Raw genomic sequence first — 16,510 nt, forward strand, 5'->3', positions numbered from 1 at the left:
TCAGGGTCTGTGATGGCCGAGGCTGTGCTGGCACTGCGAGTGTTGCTCTATCACACGGTCAGGTTTCTCAGCTCTGCTGCTGCTGCCGCCGAGTCAGCTGAGCTCTGTGCACACCTGCTGAATGGCTGTGTCGTCCCGTCTCCCCCTCCCCTCCGCCCTTTGCTTCTCTGCAGCCCCTGCTCTCGACGTGGACTGGCAGAACAACACTACCTTTGCCTCCTGCAGCACGGACATGTGTATTCACGTCTGCAGACTCGGCTGCGACCGCCCCGTCAAAACGTTCCAGGGACACACGGTGAGTGTGAGTCCTGACTGTGGGGCCTCAGGTTCACCGAAGATGTGTGGGGAGCTGGGAAACCGGCTGGTTTCTGCCTAGGATTAAAAGCCTGCTTACTGTGACTGCCGATTCATTCTCCTACAGCCTCCTCGGGACTGTTGTTGCTACCTCTGGTGGTCAGTTATCCACCTGGGTTGGCAGTGGTGTTTTTTTTCGTTCGTTTTTTAATTATCTGGATGAGCCAGGTGTTGGATTTTGCAGGAAAGACACTAAAGTAGGTGTTATAAAAATGTCTGAGGACATAACAGGGGAAAAAAAAGTGAGTAGGAAAATGACTTTTAAAGTCAGCTTTGAAATAACTAACTGCTTTTACACTGGTTTCTAGATAAATTCATTTGGCTTCCTTCTTAGATGTGATTTTGTTTTTGGTTTTTTTCCCCTTGGAGAAATATGGCTGAGGGTGGCTGGTTGTGTAGAGCGTATGACTGCACTTTGGATTAAGGAGGAAGGAGGAAGAGAAACATGCCTGAAACCTGGGGTGGTGCTTGGTTAATCCACGGTGAATGCAAGCAGGCTTCTTGCAGAGACGACAGAGCGCTCCTGCCCCCTGCTGGAAGGTTGTGTTACTTCAGTTCAGTTCAGTTAGTTCAGCGGGTCAGTCGTGTCCAACTCTTTGCAACCCCATGGACTGCAGCACACAGGCCTCCCTGTCCATCACCAACTCCTGGAGCTTGCTCAAACTCATGTCCATTGACCCAGTGATGCTATCAAACCATCTCATCCTCTGTTGTCCCCTTTCCTCCTGCCGTCAATCTTTCCCAGCATCACGGTCTTTTCCAAGGAGTCAGTTCTTTGCATCAGGTGGCCAAAGTTTTGAAGTTGCAGCTTCAGCATCAGTCGTTCCAATGGATATTCAGGACTGATCTCCCTTAGGATGTACTGATTGGATCTTCTTGCAGTCCAAGGGACTCTCAAGAGTTCTCCAACACCACAGTTCAAAAGCATCAGTTCTTTGGCGCTCAGCTTTCTTAATAGTCCAACTCTCACATCCATACATGACTACTAGAAGAACCATAGCTTTGACTAGATGGACCTTTGTTGGCAAAACAATGTCTGTGCTTTTGAATATGCTATCTAGGTTGGTCATAACTTTCCTTCCAAGGCATAAGTGTCTTTTAATTTCATGGCTGCAGTCACTGTCTGCAGTGATTTTGGAGCCCAAAAGAATAAAGTCAGCCACTGTGTCCCCATCTATTTGCAATGAAGTGATGGGACCAGATGCCATGATCTTCGTTTTCTGAATGTTGAGCTTTAAGCCAACTTTTTCACTCTCCTCTTTCACTTTCATCAAGAGGCTTTTTAGCTCCTCTTCACTTTCTGCCATAAGGGTGGTGTCATCTGCATATCTGAGGTTATTGATATTTCTTCTGGCAATCTTGATTCCAGCTTGTGCTTCTTCCAGTCCGGCATTCCTCATGATGTACTCTGCATATAAGGTAAATAAGCAGGGTGACAATATCAGCCTTGACGTACTCCTCTCCCTGTTTAGAACCAATCTGTTTTTCCATGTCCAGTTCTAACTGTTGCTTCCTGACCTGCATACAGATTTCTCCAGAGGCACGTCAGGTAGTCTGGTATTCCCATCTCTAAGAATTTTCCAGAGTGTGTTGTGGTCCACACAGTCAAAGGCTTTGGCATAGTCAATAAAGTAAGAAGTAGATATTTTTCTGGAACTCTCTTGCTTTTTTGATGATCCAACATATGTTGGCAGTTTGGTCTCTGGTTCCTCTGCCTTTTCTAAATCCAGCTTAAACATCTGGAAGTTCACAGTTCACGTACTGTTGAAGCCTGGCTTGGAGAATTTTGAGCATTACTTTATTAGTGTATGAGATGAGTGCAAATGTGTGGTAGTTTGAGCATTCTTTGGCATTGCCTTTCTTTGGGATTGGAATGAAAACTGATCTTTTCCAGTCCTGTGGCCGCTGCTGAGTTTTCCAGATTTGCTGGCATATTGAGTGCAGCACTTTCAAAGCATCATCTTTCAGGATTTGAAATAGCTCAACTGGAATTCCGTCATCTCGACTAGCTTTGTTCGTAGTGATGCTTCCTAAAGCCCACTTGACTTTGCATTCCAGAATGTCTGGCTTTAGGTTGGTGATCACACCATCATGATTATCTGGGTGATGAAGATCTTTCTTATATAGTTCTTCTGTGTATTCTTGCCACCTCCTCTTAATATCTTCTGCTCCTGTTAGGACCATACCATTTCTGTCCTTTATTGAGCCCATCTTTGCGTGAAATGTTCCCTTGGTATCTAATTTTGTTGAAGAGGTCTCTAGTCTTTCCCATTCTATTGTTTTCCTCTATTTCTTTGCACTGATCTCTGAGGAAGGCTTTCTTCTCTCTCCTTGCTATTCTTTGGAACTCAGCATTCAAATTCTGTTACAGGTCTTGGGCTCTTTGCAGTGAGGACAGAGCGCTCCTGCCCCCTGCTGGAAGCTTGTGCTTACTACTCCCAGGCCTTTTTTCATCGAAAACAGAGCGCTCCTGCCCCCTGCTGGACGCTTGTGTTTACTACACCCAGGCCTTCATTTGTTTCTTTCTTTCTTTCTTTTTTTTTTTTTAAACCTTTTGCTCTCTTGCAGAATGAGGTCAATGCCATCAAATGGGATCCCTCTGGCATGTTGCTAGCCTCCTGCTCTGATGACATGACATTGAAGGTAAGGCTGCAAGGCCGGGCCGTGTGACCCTTGGTGACCCCGGGGGCTGTGTCTTCAGTCCCAGCGCTCCTCCTGCAGCTGACCATTGTGTTGTGAGCCCTCTCACTGCCTCTGTCGTTTTTTCTCTTTGCAAACGACATGCCGCTTGCCCCAGCAGTGAAGCCCTGTTTATCGGTCGAGGGTCCCGTGGAGCCTCCTTCCGTTCCCGAGGCCTTTCTCCCATCCGAGTACTAACTAGACCCGACCCGACCCTGCCTGGCTTCTGAGATCAGACCAGGGTAGTATGGATCCCCGTGGCCTTTCTGACAGGCGCCCCCTGGTGGTGAGCAGACGCCTCTGCCTGGGAAGCACCTGCCCCTTGTCAGCCACCCACCCTGCTGGACGTCAGCTTCCCAGGGACAGAGAAACCTCTCCAGTGCTTCTCCTGGTGGGAGAATCGGCCTTTGCTCACCATGTTCTCGTTGCATCCCCGTAGATCTGGAGTATGAAGCAGGACACGTGTGTCCACGATCTTCAGGCGCACAGCAAAGAGATATACACCATCAAGTGGAGTCCCACCGGGCCGGCCACCAGCAACCCCAACTCCAGCATCATGTTGGCGAGGTAAAGGGCAGACAGCCTGCACCCCAGTCTCGGTTCTCGAAAGCAGCCTTGGTGGCTGAGTTTGCTCCAGCCACGCGCTGGTAAAAGTCACTCATGTCCCGAAGAGACCAGGAGATGCTGTCAGTGTGGCTTGCAAAGGTGTTTATGCCCTCAGCTGCTAAAGAGTCTGCCTATAATGCTGGAGACTCGGGTTCAATCCCTGGGTTGGGAAGTTCCCCTGGAGATGGGAAAAGGCTACCGCACTCCAGTATTCTGGCCTGGAGAATCCCATGGACAGAGGAGCCTGGCGGGCTGCAGTCTGTGAGGTCGCAAAGAATTGGACACGAGTGAGTGACTCACATTCAAAGTTACTTAGAAACTAACTAACTCAAAGTAAACGGAGAGACGGCTCACTTTGAAAGGGCCACGAGATAGAGGTTATCACGTGATGGCTAAGTTGAAATAAGGATGCTTTAAACCATGACGCTGGAGGGAGAAATTGCCTACATCCACTCTCCCAGCATTTTGCTCTGGTGAAGGTTTTTATTGTGACTGAAGAAAGGAAGCAATTTAGCTTGGACCTCAGGCTTGGTTGGGCTTCCCTGGTAGCCCAGTTGGTAAAGAATCTGCCTGCAACACAGGAGACGAGGTTCGATCCCTGCGTCAAGAAGATCTTCTGGAGAAGGGCAAGGCTACCCACTCCAGTATTCTTGGGCTTCCCTGATGGCTTAGGTGGTAAAGAATCCGCCTGCAATGTGGGAGACGTGGGTTTGATCCCTGGGTTGGGAAGATCCCCTGGAAAAGGGAAAGGCTACCCACTCCAGTATTCTGGCCTGAAGAATTCCATGAACTGTATAGTCCACGGGGTTGCAAAGAGTTGGACACGACTAAGTGACTTTCAGTTCATTTCACTTCACTTTGGGCTTGGTTTACTTGGCCCAACTCGGAGCTGCAGGTGGTGAGAATGTTGAATGGTGATAAAAGGTCCCCTGGCCGATACCAGATCCAGCCTAACCATTCATCCTGGCTGTCCCCAGCTTTTTTGGCACCAGGGACCAGTTTTATGGAAAATCACTTTTCCAAGGTTTAGAGGATGATTTGAACACACTATATTTATTGTGCCCTTTATTTCTGTTATGATTGCCTCTGCTTCACCTTGGATCATCAGGCATCAGGTCCCAGAGGATGGGGACCCCAGGTTTATGCAGTAAACCCCCTCAGACACCAGGATCAGATGCAGAGGACTAGTCAGTCAGTGACTCGCCAGAGGGGAGCAGAGTGGTTAGAAGTCCACAGAAGCTCATCACTGAGGCTGCATTCTGCAGACTTGTGTGTTCCAGGTCCTGGTCAGACCTCACGCAGGATACAGTGTGGCACTCCCAGGAGGATATTTTAGTAAGAACCTTGAGGCACACAAGCTAAAGAGATTCTAGGAGTGAACGTGGGGTACACTGAGGGTTCTGGAGACCATGATCCCACAAAGCGTAGATGTTTGTCTGGTCTGGGAAAGACAGGACTTGGGAGGAAGTGGCAGTGGGTTTTTTCCTGTGGAGTTGCAGAGAATGGGGTAGTGGGGAGAGTGGCCGGTGGCCCAGCCCTGCTGTAAATGAGGGGGAGACCCCTCCCCTTGTCTTTGTCACATAGCAGTGGGATGAACAGTCTGTTACTGAAAGTGCCTGACCCAAGGCCATCTCTCAGAAACCACAGAAAGGAATTCCTGCATCAGCTGAAAAGCTGATCCAGAAAACGGTGAGAGCTGTTACCTTCTTGGTGCATACCACTGTCCTGAAATCCACGTAAAGGTCTAGGAACAGATGTTATCTTTTTTTGTTTTGTTTTGTTCTGTTTAATGACTTGTAAGGTGCTTTTGAATCACATGGTACCCATGACGGCCGTAAGTGAGCTTCCTAGGCGCCAAGCATAAAGCGATGGATGTAAGTCCCAGAAGAGGAAGGAAATGCCTGGTGAAACAGGTTTATGGTGGATGGGCTTCCCAGGTGACCCTAGTGGTAAAGAAGCTGCCTGCCAATGCTGAAGACGTAAGAGACATGGGTCAGGAAGATCCCCTGGAGGAGAGCACGGCAACCCGCTGCAGTATTCTTGCCTGGAGAATCCCATGGACAGAGGAGCCTGGTGGGGCTGCCGTCCATGGGGTCGCAGAGTCAGGCATGAATGGGACAACTTGGCACGCATGCACGCACGCTCTTCTTTCAGATTTAGACGAAACTAAAATTTGCAGCTCCCGGGAGTGTGATTATATATTTGGATGCGATTATATTTTAATTCCTGTGGGATTAAAATTTGTGTTCGCTCACTTAGCCATTTCCCTGAATACGGCTCTCGGCTTTATTTTTGGCTTTGTTTTACACTTGGCAGGGATACATGTGTTGTCAGTGGTGGGACCGTTTTAGCAAATGTAGCGAATACGTATCTTTTGTGTCTCAGAGAAGTGCAGAAATAAATGAGTGTGGCTGTCAATTTGTTGCCTTGATAATGGCACCCAAAAAGAGAAAGAGATTTATTGTGTGACTTTTTTTTTTTAATTTATTTATCTTAATTGAAAGAGAAAAACTTTACGATGTTGGGATGGTTTTTGGCATACCTCAGTATGAATCGGCCACAGGCATACATGTGCCCTCCCTGGACTGAGGCTGTGTGTTCCATGCGTGTTGAGTCACATTCTAGAAGAGAAAGAGGTACTCGCTTACGGTCTCTGAAATGTAAGGAAAGTCAGTCCCACTGTGAGAGCGGCGTCCTCGGGAGACCAGCAGGAACCTGCCGACAGCTCTGGTGACCTTTTTTGAACCCACGGGCGTCCACGGTGACCTTCTCTGTGTCTTTCCAGCGCCTCATTCGATTCTACCGTCCGACTCTGGGACGTCGAGCGGGGCGTGTGCATCCACACACTCACCAAGCACCAGGAACCCGTGTACAGCGTGGCCTTCAGCCCCGACGGGAAGTACTTGGCCAGCGGCTCCTTCGACAAGTGTGTGCACATCTGGAACACTCAGGTAAACCCCCTGCATTCCCACCGCCTGGGTCCCTCCCCAGCCCCACACCCAGTACAGTCAAGTTCTCAGTGACCCGTGGGCTTCCCTGGTGGCTCAGACGGTAAAGAATCCACCTGCATTGCGGGAGACCCGGGTTCGATCCCTGGGTTGGGAAGATTCTCCTGGAGAAGGGAATGGCAACCCACTCCAGTGTTGTAGCCTGGAGAATCCCATGGACAGAGGAGTCTGGTGGGCTACAGTCCGTAGGGTCGCCAAGAGTCGGACCGACTGAGTAACTGACACTTTGATTTCACTTTCTTGGTGACCACAGAACCTGAGTTTGCACTCAGGAACACCTTGCCTCAGACACGGACTAGACACATCCCCGGTTCCCCAGAGGGTCAGAAGCCCACCCAGCGCCATCTGCCCCGGGCTCTTTGTGGATGCTGGGTCGCCCCTGCCAGGGACTTGGGTTATTTTTTTTCTGAGTCCTTGGCAGGAAACCTGGCACCCACTGCCTTACATTGACAGCAGCAGACATTGTGTGTGGTCCCAGGATGGATGAAGTGGCCTTTTTTCAATCTGCCACCCCCTTGGTGTGCCCTGAGGCCAGGCAGACACTGATGAACATGCTTTCTCAAGGGAGGTAGTAATGGACGCCACGTTAGCCAGCCTGTGGCCGAGGCTGCAGCCTACTGAGACCTCGGGCTCCTCCTCTGCGGCCGCCTCACACAATCGTGCCTTCTTGGCAAACGAGATGCAACAGTGGCCCTAACGTGGAACCAGGCTGACGGCCGCCCATGTGTGTGCTTAGCTGCTCAGTGGTGTCCGACTCTTGCAACCTCATGGACTTATATTACGTAGCCTGCCAGGCTCCTCTGTCCATGGGATTCTCCAGGCAAAAATGGTGGTTAGGGTAGCCATTCCCTTCTCCAGGGGCATCTTCCTGACCGAGGGATCGAACTTGCATCACAGGAGGATGCTTGACTTTCAAAAAAATTGCCATCATTAGCCGGGTTCTGCCATCAGCAGCTCAGCAAATCATTTTACCCACCCTTTTTTTGTTCGTTTGTTTTTAAATCAGAGGATAATTGCTTTTTTTTTTACAGCTGATTTCTGCTGTACAGCAACGGAATCAGCCATAAGTAAATAAATGTCCCCTCCCTCTTGAACCTCCCTCTCCCGACCCGTCTTCAAGCCTCCAGATAACGGCAGAGCACCGAGCTGAGGTCCCTGTGCTGTACATATATAGCAGCTTCCCACATTTTGCATCCTTTTTTTCCCCCACTAAATCATAAAACTCTCTTGAGTCATTCTGAGGCTCCCTTGAACACTCAGTGAGACGGAAGCCTGGTTGAAATATAACCACATATCCGATCTTGCTGACTTTCTCCTTCTCCCGGGAGGCGTTAGCTCGGGCAGAAACCGTAGAGGCTGTCTCTCTTGGTGGGCAGCCAAGGGTCATTTAGGTACCCCCTGCCCCAACCCTATGGCCGTAGTTCTGAGTCACATGTTCCTGCAGCTGCCAGAGCCCCTTTAACTGAAAGTTCTATTAGCATCTGTGTCTTTGGAAGCTTCTGGGCTGACATCCCCAGGTGGGGTGGGATGGGGTGGCCTCACCAGTGTTTTGCCTCTTGAGTGACGACGCCCTTGCTTTGCAGAGCGGAAGTCTCGTCCACAGCTACCGAGGCACCGGGGGCATCTTTGAGGTGTGCTGGAATGCCCGGGGTGACAAAGTGGGCGCCAGTGCGTCAGACGGCTCCGTAAGCAGCACCCTGGGGTTTCCCCAGGCAGGAGAGGGGGCGGTGCAGGGAGGTGGGAGGGTTTGGGGAGGGTGGGGTCAAGAACAGTCCAGACCCCTGAGACCCACGTGGGCGTACTCCCAGGGCCGTGATGGGCCTCAGAGACACTTGTTGGTGAAGGAAGCATCTGGGCTGGGCAGTGCTCTGGGAGCAGACGGCTCTTCTCGCTTCCTGAATGATGTGTGTTTTTTTTCCCGGCGGAATTGGTGGTTCTCAGCTGCATCGATTACACCCCTGGAGACATTGGAGGTGTCTGGAGGCATTTGGGTTGTTAGTGCTTTTGGGGGGTGGTGGGTGGGGAGATGTTGGCACCTGGTGTGGAAACCAGGGCTGCTACTGGAAGTCTTAGGGTGCTTGGGACCTACCCCCCACAGCAGAGGAGTGACCCCCACATCACAGATGCTGAGGCTGAGCAACTTGGTCCACCCTTGGCTTCAACCTTTGCGCTCCCACCCGGACCCTCTGATGATGAAGGCCCAACTTTCCATTCAGCAGGTCTCCTGGGTCCCAGTAACCTTGTGTGGTCCCCTGAGGTGTCTAGCTTTCTGCACTTGGAATTGCCCTGAGATGTAGGGCAGGGTGCTGGCTGGCTGGCTGTCAGCCTGTGCCCCACCACCCCCCACTAGATGTGTGCTAAGGCTTCAGTTGGCATTTGCTCCACTGTGTAGGGGTCTGGTCTGTTACACCCATCGACGGCCGTGGCCTGGGGTTGGTTGCTAATGATGTTTAGACACTCCGCTGTCCGCTAGAGCCGGTCTGATTGAACCCTCTGGACTGTGTGCGAATAAAACTTTATTTATAAACAAGTGGGCGGTGGGCCGGATTTGGTCCACAGGCCACGTGCTGTCCTGAGCTCTTAAGGGCATCTTGTGTTGCCTCTCAAGATAACAGGTGCTTTTCTCTCTCCTTTCAGGTGTGCGTGTTAGATCTGCGAAAGTAAACACACACAGAAAAAGTATTATAGGCATGAGAAGAGAATTCTAGCGGACCAGCAGTGGATGTGTGGGGTCATAGCACTATTCAGACACAATTCCGTCAGCTCCAAAACAGCACCAGCCTGACCTTAGGGAGTGTCCTTTGAGACCACGTCATCCCTGGCCATAGGAGTCTCTATTTTTTCTTTTTCCTTTTTCATAACCGTCACTGAGAAGTTTAAAATGGAAAACACACACGCAAGTCCTATCAAAGGGGGGGAAAAGGAATGGTTTCCACCCGGAACGTCCAGCCCCAGGGGAGCGCGAAGCCGCCAGCTTGACTTGGCGCATGGATTGGTTTCCATCCAGAACAGGCTCCGATGATTGAGAGGAATGAAAAAACGGGAAAGCCTGTGCCAAAACGAAGAGAAGAAAAAATGCTGTGATAAACCAAAAGGGGAGGAAAAACTCCTCCCGTCAATGGGTTGGGCTCCCCCCCCAAAAAAATTTGGACACTACAGTTAAAACTCTCACAAGGACGTTCGAAAGACCAGTTTGTATGGATGAAATGGGTACCTTTGTAATCCCAACAGTTTCTATTTTCTAGAACCTTTGTCCCCGTGGTTTTTCTGTGGGCTGGAATCCTGTCGTCTTGGTGGGTGGGGTGGAAGGGTGGGGGAGGCGGGCCAGGCCTTGGGTCCAAGGTGGAAACTGTTACTGGGTGTCTTGCTTCTTTGCTGTTGTTCCACCCACCAGAGAGACAGCCCCTCTCTCGGATGTGGTGAGTCTCTGATGACAGCTTTCTGCCTGCATCTTCCACCTCCCCTTCTCCCTCCCCCATCCCCCTCCCCCTCCCTCATAGTCGCCTCCCATTTTCCAGTCTCAAGGGCACTTTCCTTGCATAGTAAGTGCTTTATGTAAGAAGGCAGGGCAAGGGGGACTTTTTACAGGAGGGGGAAGAAGAAAAAAAAGTGACTTATAAGAGAAAGAGCCCAGAGTATTTTTGGAGAAGAAAAAAAGATATTTTTTATGTTAAAACAATTTTAAAATCGTAAAATGGCCGTTCAGACACGAGAGCTTTGTGTGATTCATATTTAACAACAAGAAAAAAAGAAACCTTTAGGAAGAGACGGTAGAGGGGTCCCTTCACTTTGAGCTTGGTGGAAGGCAGTGAGGGGACTCTGGGTGGAGAGCTCTGGGGTCAGCTTTGGGGCTGGTCTATGCGGCTGGAGAGGAAGACCCCAACCCCTTTTCTGCTCCAGGAAGACCTGGGCGTTTCTTTTTTCCGGTTGCATCGGACCGAAACAGTGGACAAGAGAGTGCCCTCAAACCCAAGAAGCGTTCCCAGAACCAGCATCACTGAAAGGGGGCCGTCGGAACCACCCCACTCCACAACACCAATGCCACCTCGTTTAAGACTAGGGGCCACCTGTGGGGGGACTCCCCCCTCCAAACCAGGAGCAGCTCGGCCAAGTCCCTCCAGGGCTGACCAACTGGAGGGGCCTCCGGGATCTCACTGGGTCTCACAGTGACACAAGTGATCGGGGAGAGGTTTTCAGTCCTGAGGGTGAATTAACAGAGGTAGGGCGTCAGTTCACAGGCCATCTTCACAATTTGCTTCCTCTGGCAGTAGGTCAGGAGAAATTGTCCTTTTTTTTTTAAGCAATGAATCTTTTTACTGTTTTTAAAAAAAAAAAAAAAAAAATACTAAAACATGGCTTTGTGTGTCCCTAGGGGAGTTTTCCTTTCCCTTGGATCAAGTGATCTTTGTACTTTTAATGTCATGACCCCATGCCCACCCAGCTTGTAAATTAGCAGCAGGGCCTCTGGGCTTATCCATCTTCCACCCGGGGTGGGGCTGGCAGTGGGTAGGTTGCAGCCCTTTTGTGTTCCAGCAACCGGCCTGGATGGTATTCGGAGATTGGTGGTATCTGTCCATGCACCAAAAGCCAACGGTAAGGCATGGCTAGGCCTTTGTGCAGAAGCTGGATTGTCCCAGGAGCAGCCCCAAAGCCAGAGTGCATTCATCTCTCTCAGCTCATTATCTCCGTGGATCTGAGAGTTTTTCAAACCCCTCTGATAGCAGAAGACCAAAAGGCACTCTGCACAGGTTGGGTGTGTTCTTCAGGCTCTGCTATATCTAAACGTTTAACCTTTAAGAAGGTCAGTGTTCTATTGGAGTCTCCACTCCCACCTTTGAAGATAGCAGACGCCCTCGGGGGTCCACGGATAATCACTGCTCCCCCCACTCCCCAAAATGATTTAAGTTTGAGATGCAATTTGCAGAGGTCTAGTTGAACACCATCTGGGCCCCTCCCGGAGTGAAAACCTGTCGCTGTCCACACAGCATCAGCTGTCTGGGTTCCAGACGCGGTTTACGTTTGATGAGCCAAATGCTGCTGGAGGGTGGTGAAGGTGGGATTTGGTATGAAAGGCTCACGAGAGGATCGTCACGGGGCGGTCGGTATGCAGGGTCTCCCAGGTATTGATGGGGGCCTCCTGGTAAACCTGTACCAGGCTGGAAGTTGCCAGGTTGGAGCCACGGGGGCTGTAAGGCCAAGGACTGGATACTGGGCCTGGCGACGACCTGACGCTGCTGAGGAAGGCAGAACTGCCCATGTACCAGCGGGAAGAAGCCCCCGGGGTGGGGACCGCGAAGAGGAGGCAGCCGGCGCCCCTGGAAACCATGCCTGCCCTGAGTCACGCCCGCTACACCCTCTGCCAGTGCGCGGTGGGTGCATCGCTCCGTCCGTGCAAGCGGGTCTTAGACGTCGTGTAGAGCGCTTCGCAGTCCTCAGTGCGCAGATGGGACCTTGGTGCTGAAAGCAGAGAGTAACGCGCAGAAAAAACTCCGGAATCGTCCTCCGTGCGCGTGCGCACGCACACCTGGGGAAGCGCGTCCGATCCCACTCGACGGCTACAGAACCGCGATGTTCATTCACTTAGTCTTTCTGAAAAGACATCTCGGAGCCAAGTGAAGTGCACTTTGTCGGGAGTAAGGGTCTACTTTGTTCCGTGTTTTGTTTTTGTTTTTTTCTTTTTTTTCTTTGTTTTTTTTTAACCTTTCAGCCCACTTTTTTGTTTTGTTTTGTTTTTCCGATCGTGTTTCCCATCCAATGCAGAGTGTTTCCCTCCCGCCGCTCCCTGAGGTTTGTGAATGTCTGGCTTCTGCGGTTTTTATTGTCTGTGTCAGACGTACAGCCAGATGTCCTTCTGTCCACATCTTCCAGCTTCTGTTCCATCCACACGGGCCCCCTCCCCCCAACCCCGTTTCGTTCTCTCCACCTATCCCCCACCGCAACCTCCACCCTCACGTGCTCCCAGAAAGAGAATCACCGTGTGTGTGTGCGTGTGTGTGCGTGTGTGAGAGAGAGAGAGATGGCTCATTTGTTCCAAGAAAGAATCAACAGACCATATTCGGTTGTCTTGAATAAATTGCTCTATTTTGATAGAGAACTTTCCGCATGTGCTTTCTTGTTCGTCTGGCGCGGCATCTCCGGGGGTCCCGCGCTAACCTAACTCTGCTGCCTCAAGTCCCCAAGCTCTTTTTTTTTCTCCTGGAGAAATGGGCAGGGGCCGGGGCTGCTTTTACAACCGGTTGGTTGTAAACCAGATGAAGAGACCAGAGAGACTGCAGATGCATTCTGATGTGAAAGGCGAGCGTGCCCTTTTTTTTTTTTTTTTTGGTGACTAGTTTCCTTCTCCTTACTTTGTTTCAGGCTGGCGGTTTTAGAAAAGTCGAAAAGCAGATGGATGTTCTCCTGTCTGCAGGCTTGGGTCGCTGGCAGTTTTGAGTTCCAGGATGAGTAATGAGTTAGAAGAACCTAAAGTCAGGGATGCCAGTGTCGGTGCAGACAGACACATGCAGATGGTGACCGGTTCCCTTTATGCCACTGTGATCAGTAAACAGAAGTGACGTGGTCGCTTTGAAGCGATGTTCCCCTGGTGATAGGCAGCGGGGAGCTGACACAGAGACAGCCAGACGGGCTGCATTTGGCCGTGCATGTGAGCCACCCCAAAGAGCCCCGTGTCCTCCAGCCACAAGCTGACCCTGCGTGGGAGTCACGCCAGACCTGGGCTGTTGCTTCTACCCCAGTGTTGCCCCAGGTTCTCTTTTTTTTGTAAGCCTTGCCAGTGCTTTCACATGGCGGATCTGGGGTGAATCTCTGAGCACTCCCGAGCCCTGCTGCTGAAGGGCCTGGGGTGACCCATGTCCCGAACCCCCCAGAGTGCACGTCGCAAGGCAGGACTTAACCACCAGTAAATGAGTGTGTTGGAACTCGGGCTTCCATAGCTGAAGCAACACGCTGGTAGCTCGGGCACAGCTTCAAGGAGGTCTCCGAGCTATGACGGAAACTGGGTTGAGACCAGATTGCCCAAGCTTTTACCTAGCTTTAATCTCTATGGAACCCTCTGCTGCAGTGATTCTAAAAATATTTGTCCGTTGAGAACCACCCCCCCCTTCCCCAGTTTGTTTTGGGAATCTGAGTTTCCACTCACGGAGCAGAGAACTTTTTTGGCTTTTTTTAGGGGCCCACATCTGGGTGATGTTCCTAAAAGGTCTTCGAGGTGTTCATACTCACGGCGAGGGTTCTGTGCACCTGTGGGCACTGGTATTGGTCACTGTTGGTGTTGGGAGCCTGCAAATCACTAGTCTACATGCATGGGAAGGCATGGGCACCACATAGGGACCTTTACGAAAGACTCAGAATTGGGTGGAATTTTTGTTGTTTTTTCCCCAGCCTGGCTCCCTTTTTCTGCAAAGTGTCTTCATCCACGTGCAAGGTAAGCAAAGTTAAGATACAGGTCCACACGCAGAGCGGCATGGGAAGTCGAGGGGAGGGACACTCCACAGGGGTGGGGGCAGGCAGGGACTGTTAAAAGTGTTACCTGAACCTTGAAGTTAATAATACTCTGGAGCATGGGAGCTCCTATAAAGGGAAACACTTAAGCTTGAGGCGAGTTGCTGAGAGAAACTCCACCCAAACTATGATTGTGAATGAGGAGGTAGGGAATCTTTGCCATAGGCCAGTGAGTAGGCTCATTTAAACACTTTCCAAGGCTATGGTTTTTCCAGTGGTCATGTATGGATGTGAGAGTTGGACTGTAAAGAAAGCTGAGCACCGAGGAATTGATGCTTTTGAACTGTGGTGTTGGAGAAGACTTGAGAGTCCCTTGGACTGCAAGGAGATCAGTCTTGGGTATTCACTGAAAGGACTGATGTTGAAGCTGAAACTCCAATACTTTGGCCACCTGATGCAAAGAGCTGGCTCATTTGAAAAGACCCTGATGATGGGAAAGATTGAGGGCAGGAGGAGAAAGAAGATGAGATGGTTTGATGGCATCACAGACTCAATGGATATGGGTTTGGGTGGACCCTGGGAGTTGGTGATGGACAGGGAGGCCTGGTGTGCTCCTGGGGTTGCAAAGAGTCAGACACGACTGAGCAACTAAGTGAAACTCATGTCAGTGGATGTGAGTTTGAGTAAACTCCGGGAGTTAATGATGGACAGGGAGGCCTGGTGTGCTGCGGTCCGTGGGGTGGCAAAGAGTCGGACAAGACTGAGTGACTGAACTGAACTGAAAGTGAAACTGTTAGTTGCTAAAGTCATGTCTGACTCTGCTACCCCATGGACTGTGTGTAGCCCGCCAGGCTCCTCTGTCCATGGAATTCTCCAGGCAAGAATACTGGAGTGGGTAGCAATTCCCTTCTCCAGGGGATCTTCCCGACCCAGGGATCGAACCCAGGTCTTCTGCATTGCAGGCAGATTCTTTACCAGCTGGGCCACTGGACTCTGGTTAACGTAAGCCAGAAAGAATGGCTGAGGAGTATATTGAGCAGCTCTGGGGTATCCCGGGTGTTGTGGGCGGTGCAGATAGAACTGGCTTGAGCCAGGCACCGAATCAGGCCCATGCAGGTAACACACACAGCACTGGGGAGCTGCTCACAGCTCGATGCCAGATGCTGGGCTGGCCCCTAGGGTCTCACCCAGGCTGCCTTCCAAAGCAGACATGCCAGCTGCCAACCCCTCCCCGGCATTGCTTCTGCACAGAGCATTGCCTTGCGCATCAGTTTCCAACATTGACTTGGGGCACGAGTCTCATCAGCCACGTCAGACACACTCTAGCTGAAAGGGAGCCTGGGGAAGCCAGCAGCTAGCATCTTTGCTCTAGAGTGGGGTTGGGGCTGTGTCTTGCTCGGCAGGAGGAACCCTCAGAGAAGAGGTTTCGGGGCTTCTCTGATGATTGGGGCAGACAGGATATCGACACAGAGGTTAAAAACCCAGAAAGGCTCAAAAGTCCTTTTTACTGCTGCTGGACAGTTTGGGTCAAGGTGGCTGTGATGTAATAACAAGTGCAGTTTTAGGAGCGTGCGGCCCTGGGGTACCACGGTCACGGTTGTGGGATGCCCTGAATCCCATCTGTGGCCCTACGACTCCAAAAGCACAAATCCAGAAGCAGCTTTTCCAGTGTGAGACAAGAGTCCTAGTCTTGAAGTGAATAAGGGTCACACAGAAGAACTGAGGAAACGGTGTGTGCTGGTGCCATAGACTTACCTAGGTGGCTTGTGTCTCCTGGGTGTAGTGTGTCCAATATTTTTGTCTCCAAATACGTATATACACATGTATGTTTATAATACGTGAAGTCTGTAAACAGACAGTCTTCCACATTGCCCCGTGACGGCAGACTATGCAGGTGTGGAGGGCATCCGTGGATTTTGGTATCCGTAGGGGTCCCAGAACAAACCTCTCATGGATACCAAAGGACAGCTTTATATTACTCAGTTCAGTTCAGTTGCTCAGTCATGTCCAACTCTGTGTGACCCCATGAATCGCAGCACGCCAGGCCTCCCTGTCCATCACCAACTCCCAGAGTTCACCCAGACTCACGTCCATCGAGTCAGTGATGCCATCCAGCCATCTCATCCTCTGTCATCCCCTGCTTCTCCTGCCCCCAATCCCTCCCAGCATCAAAGTCTTTTCCAATGAGTCAACTCTTCGCATGAGGTGGCCAAAGTACTGGAGTTTCAGCTTCAGCATCATTCCCTCCAAAGAAATCCCAGGGCTGATCTCCTTCAGAATGGACTGGTTGGATCTCCTTGCAGTTCAAGGGACTCTCAAGCGTCTTCTCCAACACCACAGTTCAAAAGCATCAATTCTTCGGCACTCAGCTTTCTTCACAGTCCAACTCTCCCATCCATCCATATATTATTATATATGTAAAA

General features: G+C 50.9%; 1 protein-coding gene across 5 annotated transcripts in view; it reads left to right on the forward strand.

The window, feature by feature from the left end:
• The window catches only part of TBL1X (transducin beta like 1 X-linked), a 250,083-nt gene extending 237,396 nt beyond the window's left edge, over positions 1-12,687 (forward strand). For all 5 annotated transcript variants that reach the window (XM_052662903.1, XM_052662906.1, XM_052662905.1 and 2 more), the window contains 6 exons: positions 174-295; positions 2,923-2,997; positions 3,473-3,600; positions 6,425-6,590; positions 8,231-8,332; positions 9,285-12,687. In XM_052662903.1, coding sequence (XP_052518863.1) covers positions 174-295; positions 2,923-2,997; positions 3,473-3,600; positions 6,425-6,590; positions 8,231-8,332; positions 9,285-9,311 — 620 coding nt within the window. In that variant the 3' untranslated portion in view covers positions 9,312-12,687. The remainder of the gene's footprint in view (positions 1-173; positions 296-2,922; positions 2,998-3,472; positions 3,601-6,424; positions 6,591-8,230; positions 8,333-9,284) is intronic.
• The last annotated feature ends 3,823 nt before the right edge of the window (positions 12,688-16,510 follow it).

The sequence above is a fragment of the Budorcas taxicolor genome, chromosome X, assembly GCF_023091745.1.
Source record: "Budorcas taxicolor isolate Tak-1 chromosome X, Takin1.1, whole genome shotgun sequence".
NCBI lineage: Eukaryota > Metazoa > Chordata > Mammalia > Artiodactyla > Bovidae > Budorcas > Budorcas taxicolor.